The following is a 17,521-nucleotide window of genomic DNA, read 5'->3' as shown; positions in this document are numbered from 1 at the left end:
GCAGGCATCACATACAGTTTTTATAGTCGGGAAGGGAGAATTAGAGGTGTTTAGGGATGGAATTATTGTGATTCTGATAGTGAAAATGCGTATGGAATTGTGTGAAATGTACGTCAAACATGCTGCGAGTGTTCGTTTAGGTGCGTAGCGTAGGTGAGCGATATTTGGATTGGTGAAATAACTGACTTACCATAGCAGGCATTATGCACGCCATAGAGATATGCAACAGTCGCTAAGGAAACAGGCGATCACGTACGCCATAGAGTCGGGAATAATAGACGAGGTTGGGATGGAATCATGTGATAGTGTTTTATATTGCATATGGTTTAGTGTGAAATATATATATAAAATAGTGCAGCGAGTGTTCACAGAGAAATATTTCATACATTGACTGACTTAGCTAAAACATAACGCAAGTGTCAGAGACAAGAAATATGCCACAGCCACATATACATACGTATGTTGTGCAGCAAATGTTCATGGAGAAATCTATTGTTTGCATCGCATGTGTTTTAGACAAATGTATCGCAAGGAGAGAAGAAAATACGCCACAGCCACAGACACACACTCACCCACACCCACACCCACCCACATACACACACTCACCCACACACGCACATGCTCAGACACTACGTAACTCCTTATCTTCAAGCTACTGCCAGCATCTCAACACCTCTGGAGGAAGTGAGTTATCCGTATTTTGTTGATCAGCTTTAGTATCAGCACCTAGCAACAAGACTAGTGGCCATGTCGAGTTTCTGACAGCTCTATCAAAAATCTTATGCTATTTTACGTGTATACTTTGAGTAAAAAAAGAAAATAATAAAATGTAACGAGCGAAAATACGTAGCCGTGGGTGAGACAGGGAAAGAATGTTTTTTATCTCGCGTGCGGGTGAGGAGGAGTACAGTATTTTACGTTTGTCGTCCAGTTACTCCAAAACTATTGGATGTATCGATTTCCCGTAAGAACCATGATAAAGAGCAGTAAACTCTACGTATGTTCATTTGCAGAATATAAGCCTCTGGGAGCATTTTCTGTTGGAAAAGTTGGGGGAACAGACTGTTTCCGTAAAGTCGAAAGCGCTCGGAGGAGTAATCTCACTTTGTCAGCCAATTGCTCGAAAACTATTGGACGTATCGATTTCCTGTAAGAACCATGATAAAGAGCAGTAAATTTTACGTATGTACAAGACAACAATGTAATATCTGTGATAAGAATTCGTTGTTACGTAGGTGGGAATATTGCGTATGCTGTGCACACATCATGAAAGTGATGTACGGACGTGTTCCCAGTCGTTTTTGGCGATTTACTCGAGAACTATGAGGCATATCGAAACCATTTTTAGGTCATTAGAAAGCTGGTGAAATTCTGGATAATATTATGCAATAAAAACATAACGTGCGAGAAACGTTTAGAATTAGAGCTCCTTGATTTTTTTCAAAAATGGCTTTCAGTTTTTGGCTGTTTTCTTGAAAACTATGAATCATATCAACACCAGATTTGTCTCTTTAGAAAGCTGATGAAATTCTCTATCAAAACTTCTAATAACATTTTCCTGTATGATGGAAAACATTCGAATGGTGATGTTGGGAAGTGAACGTGACGTAGCGAAATGTTTATTCATGGCCGCGTAATGTTGTTTTATTCGTGTTTTCCTGTTTTTTTGTGGTACTTATCAACTAGAACAAACATCAATGAATAAGATGACATAGGTTTCATGGCAGTATATTGATGTTTGGGTGGCGAAAATAAGGAGAGAATACGTGTTATTTGCCGCGTGCGGGCAGCCGGGCCGGGCGGCTTCGCAGATAAAGTCGTGCGCCAGAAAACTTACTGAAACTTGCTGTGTGCGAGAGGGTTAAAGAGAGCATGTGGCTGTATAGGTGTGCAGTTTTTTCATGTCAGTATCTTCCCTCATTAAAATGTAAAGACCTTGGATATTTCGATATTTTGAGTTTGGATGGTGATAATGATGGGACTTATGCTAAAATGCAGCTGTCTGGAATGTTCATTATAAAAAATCTGTATGAGTACCACATGAAGAGTCCATCTATCTATTGCCAGACACCTTAATTCCTTGTACGGGGTGGCCACAAACAAATCACCTCCAGGTCACCCTGTCCCCCCCCCATTTCGCTGCCCTGCTCCCAATTCACACACCCCTTTCTCATATACCTCTCCACTCCATCCCTCCAGCTCATCCTTGGCCTTCCCCTCCCTCTCGCCCTCTCCACCTCACTCACATACACTCTCCTCATCAGTCTCTCACTCTCCATCCTATCCACATGGCCAAACCATCTCAGTGTGTTTCTCCTAACGTTTCCTATCATATCCACATCCACACCACAACATTGCTTCACATCCTCATTTGTCAGTCTGTCTCTCCATGTGACTCCACAGGCTCCTCTCAAATCACTCATTTCCACTGCTCTCACTCTTGATTTGTGTCCCTCCAACAAGGTCCAAGCTTCACTTCCATACATTAGAATTGGTATCACAATACTGTCATGTAATAACTTTTTCACTTCCATGCTCACTTCCCTCTTTCTTATCACTGCCTTCAAGGAACCAGCAAACTTTCTTCCTTGTTGTACCCTTTCAAGCACTTCACCCTCCAAACTTCCATCCTTATTCATCACATTACCCAAGTACTTAAACGCACTCACATTTTCCATTTCCTCATCATCCAGCCTCACTGTACATTCACTGACATCACCTCTCTCAGAAACCATCACTTTACTCTTCCCTAAATTCCCCTTTAGATTCCGTTTCTTACACACTCTCCCAAACGCATCCACTAAGCCTTGCAGCTCCCCTTCGTCTTCACTCAACAACACAGTATCATATGCAAACAGTAGTACAGGGAGTTGCCAAACACTGCCCTCTCTCATTACGGCCACTCGAACATCCACTGCCCTACCTTGTATCTCTTTTGTAACCGCATCCATGTACAGATTGAACAGCCATGGAGACATGACACATCTCTGTTTCAACCCAACCTTCAAATAGAAAAACTCACTTAGTTCACTATCCACATGCACTGCAGCCTTAGCACCCTCATACATACTCTTCACAGCATTCAACAGTTTCCCATCTACTCCATATATTCATAATACTTTCCACAATCCTTGTGCATCCACCCTGTCATATGCTTTCTCCAAATCCATGAAGGCCACATACAACTTCTTTCCCTTCTCTAGAAATTTTCCACAAAAGATCTACGAATGAATATCTGATCTACACAACCTCTTCCCTTCCTAAAGCCTCCCTTTTCTTCTCCAACTAAATCCTCTGTTATTTCCCTAACTCTGTCAATAAGTATCCTACCATACACGTTTCCTATTACACTAAGAAGACAGATGCCCCTATGATTACCACACACTTCTTATTCCCCTTTCCCTTTGTACGAGGGAATAATTATACCTGACTTCCAATCCTCCGGGACTCTACCTTCCTCCCAGGCCAATCTTCACATCTTTCACATCCAGTCTGCTACTGTCTCTCCCCCTTGCTTCAGCATTTGTCCACACAATTCATCAATTCCTGGGGCTTTCCCCATTTTGACTTTCTTCATTGCTTCCCCAACTTCCATCCTACTGATTTCTTCCTGTCTTCTCACCTCCCTCCTTCTCCCAGCCATTCCCCAGCCACTTATACTCGCATTCCTTTCATTCTCTATGTCCAACAATTCATTAAAGTGTTCTCTCCATCTGCTCACTTTTCTCCCTTCTCCACTAGTAATCCACCGTTTTTATTTTTCACTCCCCTACTAACTTCATTGTCACCCTGTCTGACTCTCTTTACCTCTTTCCAGTACATTTTCTTTCCAGTACATTTTCTTACATTCCCTCCACTTAACAATTAAATTCCTTCCAAATTCCTCATCCACTCTCTTCCTACTCTCTCTTGCTATTCTTTTCACCTCTCTCTTCCTTTCTACATATAACTTTCTTTTGCATCTCTCAACTTCTTCCACGCCCCTATTTCTCATCCATTCATTATATGCTTTTTTCTTCTGTGCCACAGCCTGTCTCACCTCTTCATTCCACCATGCTGTTCCTTGCACCCCCTTTCCACTTCACATGCTGCACACACCACTTCACATGCTGCACATATTTCATCTGTGAATATCCTGCACACACCTTCTACATGCCCCATCTGCTCCAATTCATATTTGCTCAGTCGTTCCTCCACTTGTCTCTTATATTCTGCCTTTTTCTCATCCTCTTGTAACCTTTCCACTCTCCTTACATATACTCTTTCCTCCCATCCTTCCCTTCTTCTATTTCTCCATTTAACTTGGACCTTGATTCTGACCACCACCAAGTGGTGGTCAGAAAGTCCACTCCCTCAGCCTCTATATACTCTTGCACCCATTACACATCTTCGCATCCATTCATCCACACACACACATAATCAGTCATTGCCTTTCTTTCATTCAGTTCACCATCCACCCTTCTCATCACTTGCCATGTATACCTGTGGATCATTGTGTGGTGGTAGAGGGTATTGGCTACCACCAACCCCCTTCCGGCACAAATGTCCACTAAAGCACTGCAATTCTCATCTATTGCAGCAGGCACACCCCTCTCACCAACTACTCCATCCACCTTCACATTCCCTACTTTACCATTCATATCACCAACCAGAAACACTCACTTATTCCTTTCAAACTTTTCCATGCACAACTTCCACATTTGTCCAGAACTCTTCTCTCACTCTGCTTCCACAATCTTGCATTGGCACATACATGCACACAATCGCCCACATTTATAGTCCAACTTTCAGTCTTACCCACACAATCCTTGAGCCAACTGATCTATACTCTCTTATATTCTCCTTCCATCTGTTACAACAATACACACTCCTTCTTTTGCCCTCTCATTCTCACCCACTCCTGCACATATACCGCTTCCATACTCCCATTCTCTCACACTCTCACATCTCCATTTAGTTTCAGTTAATCCACATACATCCACTTTTGCACCCTCAAGCACTTGAACAATCTCTCTTTCACCTCATCATTTGCACCTCTTACATTTCACGTCGCCATCTGTATCATGTCCTTTGTTTGGTGCTTAGTCGTCATCTTTTGGTCAGTCCTGGTCTGAGGCCTCTTGTTCGAATTTTTAGGTAGTTGTTTTCTGGGGAGGGGCACTAACCCTCCGCCAACCCACTTGCTGTCACATAGGGAACACGTGTCGGTTGGTTATGAGGTTACCACCCAGTGTTGTAAATGATTTCCTGGTTTACAGGAAATCATTTGGCTTGCCTTTCAATGTAGAGCTACCCTAAACACTAAGTGGGTAGATGATGGGTGCCCCCACCTACCACATGAAGAGTGCATGCATAAGTAAAATGGACCACAAAATCAGCCCAGTATCTGCCCTGGTGTAGCCATGGTGGACTTTTGAAGTTTGGTGTGGTGGACTTTGACCTTCCATCATACTACAGAATGACTAATGAGGCTCCTGTAGGATAGGCTGTGCATGGCTGAAAGGGCCCCAGATTCTTTCATATGACATATTTCAAGTCATTTATCAACAGTCTGTACAAAAACAAATCACAGAGATTTAAATTTTCATTCCAACAATGGAGCTGTGTCAATTTGCACCTTGGAATCGCCATGGCAACACATCACAGTTCATGGTTTAAGGGTTTGAATCTGAAGGATTCTTGTTTATTGCTCACATAATGCGACTTCAGAGTGAGCAGATAGTCACAATCACCTTAAATGTCTGAACTGAGGAACCTAACCTTGGACCACAGTAATTTTGATAGGAGCTTTGGCTTGGATGGTGGATGGAAAAGCATTAGAATAGGAAAAATGTCAAAACACAAAGAGTAATTTTAGTGTGTCTGTGATGTAGTGACATTGTAAGCATATTTATCAGTTCACATTACACTGTCAGGTACTATCACAAATCATTAAAGTGACTTCTATCTAACTTTTTCCCATATGAATGTGGGAAAAAATTTTTAGTACTAACTAATGATGATGGTAATGCTGGTGTCTGAGTGCAGTCTGACTAAACCAGATGGTGTGTAGTCTACATGCTCATTAATGATTTAAAATGATTTGTAAAATAACTCACGATAACCTACCTCCTCTGAAGATTTTGTGTTCAAGATTATGGGATAAGTGAGATTGACTTAACTAACTGCATCATTTCTGTGTGTCATTAATTAGCAAGTGATGTAGCTTATGTGTTGCTTGAGCTTTTACCATCATCAGATATATGATATTAGCCTACAGTACAATACCATACCTCAGCACTTGCAGAAAGACTGGGTGGGAGAATTGAGGTACAGTACTGTATATGGTTGTAGATAAAACACAGCCATTGATTTCGAACATAATTAGTGTGTGTGACTGTGAGAGTGCAGCATCTGAGTTGCCAGACTCACTGGCAAGCCAGTGATAAACTTGCATGCAAAACTTCAAGCAGTTAATGAGAATGTTCAATTAAGAGCAACCGGTACACTGGATGTGAGCATTTGATAATTTTATACTCTCATGTCCCATTTTTCATCCTTGGTGACTAAAGTACTATGCCATACTACTGGGTGATTATGTCAGGTGGTTGAGAGTGTGCATGATTTTTTTTTTTTTTCCCTATGTTTTGTTTCCTTTGCATGCATAGTAAGGGTGCTGAGGTTTCCAACATTGCATTCATGATAGTCATGCAGAGTTTACCTTCTTAGTGTTAGGTTCAGAGAGGAGAACCAGACACATTGTTAACACATAAAACTGTTAAGTGATACTTTCTGTAGTGAAGTGATTAAAGTTATTTATTAATTTTATGTTTACATTGTCTGAAAAACATTAATTTCACTTCTGTTGGTTTTAAAAGTGCAATACATTCCAAGATTAGACATGTAGCACAAGTAACACTAAGTCTAAGTGAAGTTACAGGAGAAAAATACCTTTTTTTTTTTTTTTTTTTTTCCCAGCTGTTATCTCATGAAAATTTGAAGAACAGTTTTTAGAAACTGAGTAAAGTAATCATTTATTGAAAGTCCTCCAGATCATGGTGGTAAAATTACATGTGTATTTTTTAATACATACAGTATTGGTGTCATAATTAATACTTAAGGTAGCTACAAAGTTTCACTTTAGTGCTTTGTGAATTGAGCATAGTGACTCCTTGGAAGTAAACAGTGCATGACATCATTAGGCTGTGACCTTACTAGCAGTTTGAATATCTTTAGGGTGAATGATTGGTGTCCAAGGCTGGGTTCATTGGTAGCACAAGTGAAGCTCATTTATAGTTTTGTAGAGTGGGATTATATCTACCTATCCATCTATCTGCCTTTAGCAAGGCTTAATTCATGATGGGGAAGCCACAGTTTTCTATACTCTTCATGATTATGATGCCATCCAGAATTTGAACATTTAGAGTAGCAACCTGTGTATCATAATTAGCCTGCTGTATTTTGAAACTGATTGCAGGTCATCCTCACTACATGATCAGGTTATATTAATGGAAAACTGATCAGATAACAGTTGATCATAATATCAAACATAAGGATTGTAGTGACTGTGTAAGTGAAATTGGTGACTGTTTATCTAAAAGTGGCGCTTCATGGGGGATCATAGCAATCATATATCAAAAGGAGGTGCTTAAATGTTAAGATCATATGAGCCGACAACTGTACTATAACGTAGACTTTATGAATACAGTATTAACCCTTTATACATATATATATATATATATATATATATATATATATATACACACACACACATAATAAACATGTAAGATGCTTTGATAACGTAGATAACGGATCTTCAGTAACTCAGAGAGGTTAGAAACAGTCTACATTAACTCCTTCAGTCCAAGGACATCTTTATATTTCATTGTGGCAAACACCTTCATATTTTATTCAGCGTAGCAGAGATGTTGAAAGTGACAGTGCCTGACTGTCCACAGTTCATCTAATGTAAAATGCCTGTATAACAGTTGTAAACAGTGAAGATAATCAGAGTCTCACCTCTAACATACTTATCATTCTCCAGTGCCTTCTTGTAGTACTTGTGCTGTAGCTAGTTTACAATCTCCAAGACTTGTTTTTAAAACTTTCTTTCCTCTTGTGAAGCTTGTTTGTCCTGTCATTTGTGGTCTCTGCTAAATCAGCAGTTAACTAAACCCTTACAGAAATCTTCTTTGCATCCATGAAAAACTTCTCATTCCAATGTGAAACTAATTTTAGACGAATAATTATTTGCAGAATCATTTCATCCCTGATGTTTATAACAGGGACTGTCAGTGCAAAGCTGCATTCAGTTCTTAACCCTTTTTTATGATATTTTTTGGAATTATGTTTTAGCTAATACAGACACTTTTATTCAGTGGAGGGAAATTCCTCAAAGCCAAGGGGTTAAAAATATTTTAGTGGACCCCACTAGTAATGAACTATATTGTGGATAATGTTAGGCTTTGATTCTGGCAGTGGTAGACCTGTCAGACAGAATGGGAATAGGAACGGAGCTGGGTTGTTAGAATGTTTTAGTAAGGGTGTTGAGGCAGTAGTGTAGTGTGGTGTAGTGTGACGTGCCCCCAACTGTGCTCTGCTCTCCTCCTGACCTGCTGGCTACCCCAGTCGCCGGAACACCTGAGGCAAGCGGACTGTGGGCAGCCTGAGGTGCCATTCTCTTCCCCACACACCTTCAACCTCACTCATCCCATCCAGGTACCCACACCCCTCACCATCACGCAACACAAGTCCATCTAGTGGTAGATGGGTTGTGCAGTCAAGGCCAAAAACACAGTATTCTATCCTTCAGGCAACCCAGACACAACTGTAACCTGTCTGTGTCCTCATGGTTACTCTATTGTTGTTCAGCCTGATTTGATACAGTTAATGGAACACAGTAGAATTCCAGTTATCCCGACTGTTACAATATTGCTCAACATTCTTAGTGTACCTGCACCAGCAGGTGTTAGATTTTTTTTTTCTTTTTTTAATGAGCCTAATGAAGTAAGTTGCATAATTGATGTTCAGTAAAGTGGGATCTGTTTGACCATCTCAAAGTTTTGGACACTTACAAACATATCTGTTGGTCAGCAGAAAGAATGACATAGAACATTGTACAAACTTAGCATTACTGTATAGATGCTAAATTAGGTTCTTGCCACATCAGACAAAAAAAAAAAAAAAAAAAAAAAAAAAAAGCTCTCAGAACTGCAGGATGCACAAAGACCACCTTCACTTGAAAACAAAAGTACAACTGATCAAGCATATAAACATAGGAGCATATAAAGAATGCCTTGGAAATGTCTTTCCATCGTTATCTAATACTACTAAAAAGCATACACAGACATGGCACCACAGCCATCCAGAATTTTACAGTATTCTACTACAGCCACATCCAGCTCTACTTGTTACAGATGTTTCACTTCCACACAAAATAAATTCCATTTTGCCATAATTCATTGTGGACATCATTGTTCTTTACACAGAGATTACAACCACACCAAATGCTCGCTGGTGCGGGCAGGAGTTCTGCATCACTGTAACCCATGGACGGTCTCGTGTGCATCCACCCACATCCAGTGGGACCACACATCTGGGTGACAGTGATGCAAAGCTTCCGCCCTCACCAGCCCAGGCCAGCTAGCATTTAGTGTGGATGTGACCGAAGACCAACACAAACAACCCTATTTGCCCTTAAGTGCCGCATCTCACAATGTAACACAGTACATGAGCTCCCTCTCACAGCAGAGATAGAATTTCAGCAAAACACTATTTCTTTAAAACATTTATGAGAAGCCCCAGTTGAAATGGCAGAAGGTAACTGCAGACCTTTTCGCGCATGACTACTGTACATGAACCACGGCAGCAGCAAACCCTGTGTGGTTAACAGTTCATAGATGAACAACCATGATTTAATAATAATGAATATGTTAATAAAATCATGGAATCCTCTCAATCCAGTGGTGTTAATAGTAAATTAGGTGGTCATTAAACAGAGCATCCAGTGCCTGTAGAGAGCTAATTAGGCAATGGTTTCGTTAGTAACAATTGATGTATAGTATTGCATTTGAAACTTATTGCTGTTATAAGTTTATAGTTAGTACAGCTACCCTGCTTATGAGTGAATGGGTAACAGTAGCCTAGCACACAAATGGAAACCTAAATTTTGTAGTATGTTTTATCTGTTACTAAAAGCACCAGACTGAAAACCAATTCTGTGTAGTTTGTACGTTCATAAAATTGTGCTGGAAATTCTTTAATATTTGACTTGGAAAATGTTCATCCAGGTCTCATTATTGAAGTCCATGTAGATATATGGAGTTCTACTGAATAAAGAAACAAATGCCTGTGACTGTACCACACTTCCAAACCAGCGTCAACAGAGCTTCACCAGTGTTTCCATCAGTTACAGTATTGTGTAAAGTTATGTTTTTTAAGTGTGGCATGTGTTTTTAGACTAATAATACTTACATGTATCACTTACTGTTGACTTGTTTTAAAATTTTAGATGGGAAATAGAAATAGTGAATAATAATGCACTTCAGCATAAATCCATAGTCGTCTTGCATGTGGTGGTAAAGGTTGATGAATTTTAGTATTGTAGATGCTCCATATTTCTGTACTTCATGAGTAAGTGGAATACAGTGTGCATGTTTTAATAGATAAACTATTGTAGAGATGTAGATGAGTAGTGAAAGAGTATAATTATGGTAGTCAGTGTTCCCTCAACATTGCACAACAAATCATACTGCACCATGCTTGCACTTATTTCTTCTATTGACATCATGAGCAGTGAAGTTAAGCTTTGAATCACTAGTACAAAATGGTAACATCCTGTCTGATGTTACTAATAATCATAATAAGTAGGGCACTCAAAGAGCAAATACCTCTGCCAAGTCAGCACCATCCCCCATTTTTTTTACCTTCACCTTTTTTTTTTGGCCAAAACTTTAATTACTTGTTCCTCTGATAGTTCCCTGTTATATATCCAAATGTTGGTGCAGTTCCATCCAAAATCTTTTCCATAATGTGGCTATCAAACATAGAGACAGACAAACAAACCAGTTAAAAAAGAAATGCGTTTCATTGGCAAGAGTCACAGGTATTTTAATGTCTAATAAACCTTTTCATTCAGAAGGGAACTGCACATTATTTCACCAGAATTGCACAGATTTGCATCTGTATTGCACATAGATGTAGATCCTACCCATTTAGCCCAAGGATGTTCTTATTTTAGTCATGTGATCTCCAGGTGTCTGTGCAGTATTTAACTTTAAATGGATAACCTCCCCCCTCCCCCTCCAGTATAGTGTATTTTCACTTGACAGAACTGGGCCACCTCCGTAACTTGAATAATTATGGTTTCATAAAATTTGGTGAGCCTAGTTTTGATTATTAGATAACTCAGACCTCCAATGTGACTGCATGTGACCATCAAAGTGAATTGAAGAGGATTAGGGATCTTCTTCAGGTTAGTAGAAATGTGTTGTAGTTTGAAATGTCTGAAGTAAAGTCATTTGATATAATAAGGGTGGGGGGGCGTAAAAATATCATCATAAAGAAAGGGAGCACTGATTACTGTACAGCATGCTGGTAAATGCCAAACATGATGATGAGCTGTAAAAATATACATATTACTATCTGGAACTAAATCATATATACAGGAATACCAACCACAAATGTTGCAGATAATACAGCAATACCAGCAATAATACCAGTCATAAGTATGTCTAAATGGTTTAATTTTGTGTATTGCAGATCAGCTCGGTAACAGGCAATCCCTCGACCTCGAACGTAAATGAGACTATGGGTGTAGATGAGTGTGTGGATGAGCCGGTGGTGTGTGGGGGAGGGGACCTGAGTCACCCTGGTGGACTGCAGATGACACCCAGGCAGGTAGCACAAGGTGGGTGGGATGGAGGATACATAGATCGCACAGACATATTGCCCCGGTGAAGTGATCTGGTCTTCTTACTAGTATAAACAAATACAGAGTCACAGTAAAGTAATTTGACCATTTTCATCATTCATACCCTTTTCCAGCCCAAGGATGGGGTGAGGCACAACAAGGCATGTGACATTAAGCAGATCATACACATGTTGTCCTACACCCATAAAAATTATTTGTTGTTGTTGCTGCCCGATCTGTGTCTGAGCAGGCCCACTGACAAGTAAGCAGCCATCTTCCTGTGGCAGACAGAACCTTGCCAAGGCCGGAACAGAGTCCTTCCACATGGCGAGGTGCAGGGAAAATGCAGGAGGCACAGCCCCCCTGAGGATGAGCTGTATATATGAGATAATGTATGAGTAGTAGTCTCAGTCCAGTCTTTGACTACTTGGTAAAAGTGGTGAGTTCCCCACCTGGGAGTGTTGTGCGGGGCTAGCGACCAGGCCTTAGCCCCACATCACTCCCATGGTGGTCAGGACAGTGGTTACAATCCACCTACTACCTTTTTAGTGGGCTCACAGGTGCTGCACATTGCCCAAGGGTGACCTGGGACTATGTGGGGCAGGGGCGTTCACCTTCTCGGGCTGACATATCCTCCAGCTGTATACTGTACCCCAGAGATTATTTGTTTTTTATATGAATAGAAAAACTTCATCCATAGCCACAAAAATGTACCATACAGAAAGTTTCCTGCTGCTTTCAGAATACTCTTGTTATCATGCATAGTACATTTCCCTGAGCTTTTGACATCCAGTGCAATGATTGTAGGCATCTCTAAATGAGTGGATCTTGATTTTAGCGCTTTGTTCAGCATCCTCTGAAAAAGAAAGTTTTGCTGGCTTCCAGGCTTCAGTTCTTTCTTTTTGCATTACAAATGTACTTCTTACAGAAAGTCCTTGTTTATGTAACTTTTTAATGCAAGAAAGAAGGAACCAAAGGCCAAGAGCCTGCAAAATTATTCCCACCATGAGAAAACAAAAACAAGATAACAGCCAAATTCAAGATCCTTTCATTTCTAGATGCCTGGACAGGAAAATGCCCAATAAATAGCCATTGCAATCTACAAACTGAAATTAAGAGGTTCCCACAGTTTACAGGATCTGTAATGTAGAAACAGTTGTGAAATTTTGGAGCACATAACCAACTTACAGTGAGGCCCTACTATGTACTGTATATATATTTGGTGTTCAGCCTCCAGATATATGTACCAGGGAAGGGGCAATGTGGTGCCAGGTTCCATGGCGACTCCATACCGCAGAATATCTCAAGGTGCTGGTGGGATTGGTGGTGATGGCGGTGGGGGTGGGGGTGGCAGAAGGAGTGGTGGTGGTGGTGAAGAGTGCATGAGGGAGGAGATCAACGCTCAGCTGGTGATGGTGTTGCAGCGTCTGCAGACTGACATGGAGAGCGTCTTGCATCGTCTGAACACGCTTGAGACTCTCACACTCTCCCAACACCACTCAGTGTGTCGCCATTGCCAGGTTTGTTATATCATCACCCCAGGCTAGAAGTTCCTCTGTTTTTTTCATAAGCCTGTTCTGTGTTGTGCCACCAGACTGACATGGTGAGCATCCTGCATCATCTTAACGCTTGAGACTATCGCACTCACCCAGCAGTATTCACCTTGCTTTGTCAACTTTTCACAGTTTCATTTTGACTCTAAACCATCTTATGTATTCACATTACAAGAGGTAGGGAGATCTAGAACATAGCTCTTTCGTCACACTGAGAACCTGAATTAGATATGAAAGAAAACCTCAGAAAGTCTCCTTTTCGTCTGTCCTTTAGGTGGTACACAAGTGCTGGGGATGGCATTACCACTCCATTGCACCAGTACAAAGTAGAAGGGTTTTCATGTCCCTGCTGGCACCCTTTAGTTGCTCTTTTCAATATGGGATTATGCCATATCATCATCAGGGATTGTTCCTTAAGCATGCTCCCACCCTTAGTGCATAGCTTTTAGGATGTGTGAGGTGATATGCTACTTTAAGTGAAATATTTTTAAGTAATGTACATACTTCTGTCTCTTGGTAAATTGGTTCATTTCTAACTTTGTAAAGTTGAGATGGTTTGGATATGTAGAATGTTTGTTGATTTTGGGGGAAGTGTTGAATATGTAAGGAAAAGCCCATGCAAACCTGTCAGTGAAAATGAGATAAGATCCTGAGAAAGGACCAAAGGATCAGGAGACGTGACCATTTGCAGCTATAAAGGCATCAGTGACGATAAATTTGTTTCAGCAGGGCGGGAATGTGAATGTGAATGGTGAGAATGGCACAAACAAAGAGCGGTCGTGGTGGCCATTCCCAGAGTTGTCCCCTCGCTCTACATTCTTCCTTCTCCTGTGGCCTGTCATCCTCCATGCGGGATTCAGACTCCTCCCACTTATCAAGTGTCGACGGAAACGCTCGTAGCAACCCACAGTGTATGGTGTTGGTTAGGTGAGTTCCAGAAAAGGGTAATACTGACTGTCTTGTCTTGCAGAAAGGGATCATTATCTTCAGTCTGGTGATGTATTTGCTTATTTTAATCCCTTAAATGTCAGGACCACCTTGCCTAGCTGCAGGTTCCTACATTCCTTATGGGGCAACACAGGATTGGATGATGGATGGATGGATCATCTTATTTTAGTCTTGCTACTGCCAGATGATTTGCCTCAATTTAAGTGAACTCCATAGTGGTGAAAGGGTTAATGCAGGCTGTATGAAACTCTGAGAGTTTAAAAAGTCTGTACAAAAGTGAACCAAATTATTTGGCAGTAGCAACAATAAAACCTAATAATACATCATCAGAGTGAAAGAAATTAAGGTCACAGTGAGAAGCCATATCCTTTAATTGGCTGGATAGAGTTCCAGTGAAGGTACAGTACTTTAAATCCTCTTTACAAATCAGATAAGAATTGTAAATAGTTACTGTATACTACACTTAAAATTCAAATAACTTGGGGAAATTATTTGTCCAGAATGTAAGTAGAAATTTGAGGAAGTTGAAAAACTTGATACTGGAAGTGTAACTTATTAAAAAAAATCACCTAGGAATGTATTCAACATTATTGCACAAAAGTGAATTTGTAATGAGGAATTTCAGTAATCAAGGTCACAGTATATTCCCACAGTGGATGATTGGTGCTCAGTGAGTTGGCATATGAGTATGTACAAATTAATTATGTAAAGATAAAAAGGACAGCTAATTGTTGACAGGGTACACAGACAAGGGCTCATTTGGGCTTATTAGTTTGGGAGTCTGAGAGACAGTTTTACCAGTTAGCCAAGACAGACAGGAGGACAGGGGTTAGTTATGTATAGTTTAGCAGCTTAATGAGGTTGTTGCACAAAGCCTGGTTGGTGTATTTTCTTGATAACTGAGGGATACTGTACAGTACACTAGGTGATAGACTAGTTGTGTACAGGTCAGTTTAAAGGTTGTTCCATAAGACGTGATGTATGTATTTGCCAAATAGCCATGATAAAGGAGACAGCTTAAATTGGGGGTTTTGCTATATAGGTGTAGGCACTCCAGAAAATACCTTTACTGTTTTGTCTTACCATTTTGAAACAGTGGATAAATACTAGGAGTTCTCTCCAGTAACTTGCAGTTTATGTATGGCTACTGTTTTTAACAATACACTGGGAAGAAGGAAGTTTATATAATAATACACTCACCATCATCATCCTGAGCTTTTTTCACTTCTAAGAGTCGAGTGAGGCAGGATCCAGATACAAAGAGTGAATATGCTTTATGAAAGTACTTGAGCAGCATCAGCACGCATTTAGAAACCACTGACCATTTGGGTAAAGGTATTTTATTGGAGTGAGTTAACAACATGAGTGCAATATACATAGAGAGGTAGCATTAGACAGTGCAGCTACTTTGAATCCAGTGTCGTAGTAGCTCGAGCTCCAAAATCTCAAGCTTTAATTACAGTCTCCCATAATACCCCTTTTATTAATGCTGGGGAGGGACACCTGTGTGTGATGGTACCAGTATAACCCAAATGCTCAACTGCCTGGTTATACAAGTCCCTCAGTTACTTCCCAGTCCCTCAAAAGAATGATGGACTGCAGGCGTCTTCAGTCTGCAGTCCACTGGATTTGCATTCTGATGAACTTGGGGCCAGAGGAACATGAGTCACCTCTTTTATTTAGTTCCCAATTTTGTAAGGCTATAATATAATGGAACACTGGAATTTTGAAGCCATGGTATAATACTAAACAAATCAGTATTGACCACAGATTCATTGGTACCATATTGGGCTTGGACAGGAAATGCATATCACAGGAATTACGGTGCTGTACTGTATATGCACAAGACTGAGATTAAAAGAAATTTGTTTGGAAAAGCCAAAGCCATAATTCCAAAAAAAAATTGAATGAAAGGGTAATACTGTATGTTACACCATGATGGTTATTTGTACTGACAGGTAGTGATTTATTACATTAAGGAAGAGAAGTACTGAGTAGGTGTGAAGCAAGTTTGGCTGACGAATTTTGAAAGTATGATTTTATCAGTTTCTTGCTCATGTTACCAAGACTATGCTTTATCTAGTGGTGTTTGGTTTTTGTGTAAGCTTTATATTGAGTTAGTGTCAACATTATAGGAATTGGCATTAGGATCCCCCTAATTCAGCTTTTATTGTGCTGGTGGACTGATGAAATAGCTTGAATATTAGGTTTTTAGGACTATACAGTATGGGTTGCCACATTACTGACTTCTCCCAAGTTCAGTGAGTGTATTATCAGTTTACATAATCTTCATCATCACCCTGCCTTTTTTTTCCTACTCAAGAAGGGGATCTCAACAGTACAGTAGGTTACAGCATAATATGCCTTTTATGTCAGGCATGTCTGTATACCAGCAGTTTTATTCTGCTTTGAGTAGACATGCCTGGACTATATACTGGAAGAGTCTCAGACAGAATACGAGGTTGAACTAAGGGGATGTTATTGTGTTGCATAAAGGACAATAAAAAACATCCATTCTCCATAAAATAGTACTATATTATATACATATAATCTGTATAAAACAATCCAGGATATTTTACCACTTTTATGTACAACTAGTGTTCATCACATATAGTTTGATATAGTTTTTAAATATATACCTATGCAGTATTTTATATTGGAAATATTATTACCTGACCCTTCACTACTAACAGCGAGGATAACGTATAATATGCAAAGTTTTCATAAAGGTCCCTTCACCAACTTTATATTGTCCACTTTAATTATGAATATATATGCAGCAAAATGTCTCGGATCTGTCAAGCTTTGGGTAAAACGTGAGAAGTTTGAGTTTATACCTGTTTCAAAAGATGTATGGTTGCAGTCTTTATGCTGTCTCAAAACCTAATACCTTGCTAAGTCAGCTAGTAATATTCAAGCTGGTTAAAGGGTTATAAATTCACTTCAGTGATTTGGAACCCAGATGCATACCAGGATTATTGACTGCAACTGTTTATATATGCATACACTGAAAGAGATATGTGAAAATGTATTGCAAAGGCAAGCTAAATGGTACTGTTTCTGAGAGGATGATATTGTACTATCAGTTACTTACGGTATGGCTGCTCAAGATTTTCCCATATCTGAATGA

At 40.1% G+C, this 17,521-nt stretch overlaps 1 protein-coding gene across 1 annotated transcript in view; it reads left to right on the top strand.

The window, feature by feature from the left end:
• Positions 1–14,702, top strand: part of LOC145391231 (acyl-CoA-binding domain-containing protein 5-like) — a 92,133-nt gene extending 77,431 nt beyond the window's left edge. Inside the window, exons 6-9 of the mRNA XM_080265907.1 lie at positions 8,608–8,697; positions 11,740–11,887; positions 13,121–13,410; positions 14,173–14,702. Coding sequence (XP_080122033.1) covers positions 8,608–8,697; positions 11,740–11,887; positions 13,121–13,410; positions 14,173–14,343 — 699 coding nt within the window. The 3' untranslated portion in view covers positions 14,344–14,702. The remainder of the gene's footprint in view (positions 1–8,607; positions 8,698–11,739; positions 11,888–13,120; positions 13,411–14,172) is intronic.
• Positions 14,703–17,521: the final 2,819 nt, after the last annotated feature.

The sequence above is a fragment of the Coenobita brevimanus genome, chromosome 17, assembly GCF_032717465.1.
Source record: "Coenobita brevimanus isolate Jiangsu-jjx chromosome 17, ASM3271746v2, whole genome shotgun sequence".
In the NCBI taxonomy this organism is placed as follows: Eukaryota; Metazoa; Arthropoda; class Malacostraca; order Decapoda; family Coenobitidae; genus Coenobita; species Coenobita brevimanus.
The sequence above is the reverse complement of the archived record's forward strand: the minus strand, read 5'-3'. Positions and strand labels throughout refer to the sequence as shown.